Below are 1,110 nucleotides of genomic sequence, written 5' to 3'. Positions count from 1 at the left end.
CAGGACTACAGGTACAGAGCCACACCCCTTCCTCCAGGACTAAAGGTACAGAGCCACACGCCTTCCTCCAGGACTACAGATACAGGACTACAGGTACAGAGCCACACCCCTTCCTCCAGGACTACAGATACAGGACTACAGGTACAGAGCCACACCCCTTCCTCCAGGACTACAGGTACAGAGCCACACCCCTTCCTCCAGGACTAAAGGTACAGAGCCACACCCCTTCCTCCAGGACTACAGGTACAGAGCCAAACGCCTTCCTCCAGGACTACAGGTACAGAGCCACACGCCTTCCTCCAGGACTACAGATACAGGACTACAGGTACAGAGCCACACCCCTTCCTCCAGGACTACAGGTACAGAGCCACACCCCTTCCTCCAGGACTAAAGGTACAGAGCCACACGCCTTCCTCCAGGACTACAGATACAGGACTACAGGTACAGAGCCACACCCCTTCCTCCAGGACTACAGATACAGGACTACAGGTACAGAGCCACACCCCTTCCTCCAGGACTACAGGTACAGAGCCACACCCCTTCCTCCAGGACTAAAGGTACAGAGCCACACCCCTTCCTCCAGGACTACAGGTACAGAGCCAAACGCCTTCCTCCAGGACTACAGGTACAGAGCCACACGCCTTCCTCCAGGACTACAGATACAGGACTACAGGTACAGAGCCACACCCCTTCCTCCAGGACTACAGGTACAGAGCCACACCCCTTCCTCCAGGACTACAGGTACAGAGCCACACCCCTTCCTCAACCCTTGACCAAAGAAACGCACTAAGACGGTAAGACATCCATCACCAATAGCAACCAACTGGGGACTTCCTGGGTGGGAAGGTCATAGGACGGTCCTCACGCGTGGGATTAATAGGGATCTTACCAGATGTGAAACGTGGCGTTAAAGACGTTGGTTTTCTTTAGTTTATCGAGCTGGAATTGGGCGAATCTCATCTGGTTGTCCACACTCCTCAGCTCATCATCCAGCTCCAGCTGCTGACGTTTCAGCTCGCTATATTCCTTCTGATACCTTCAGAGAGATGAGAAAACATGAAAAAACATACTCCCTACAGTCCCCAAACACCGAGTCCTCCCTACAGTCCC

General features: G+C 53.8%; 1 protein-coding gene across 1 annotated transcript in view; it reads right to left on the bottom strand.

Moving 5' to 3' along the window:
• The window catches only part of LOC108803511 (beclin-1), a gene marked incomplete at its 5' end in the record, with an annotated part of 13,191 nt that extends 12,155 nt beyond the window's left edge, over positions 1–1,036 (bottom strand). Inside the window, one exon of the mRNA XM_018575348.1 lies at positions 890–1,036. Coding sequence (XP_018430850.1) covers positions 890–1,036 — 147 coding nt within the window. The remainder of the gene's footprint in view (positions 1–889) is intronic.
• Between the last annotated feature and the right edge of the window lie 74 nt (positions 1,037–1,110).

This window comes from Nanorana parkeri, unplaced genomic scaffold, assembly GCF_000935625.1.
Source record: "Nanorana parkeri isolate BGI_ZX_2015 unplaced genomic scaffold, ASM93562v1 scaffold3816, whole genome shotgun sequence".
Classification (NCBI taxonomy): domain Eukaryota; kingdom Metazoa; phylum Chordata; class Amphibia; order Anura; family Dicroglossidae; genus Nanorana; species Nanorana parkeri.
Note: the sequence above shows the minus strand (reverse complement) of the source record. Positions and strands in the feature narration are given on the sequence as shown.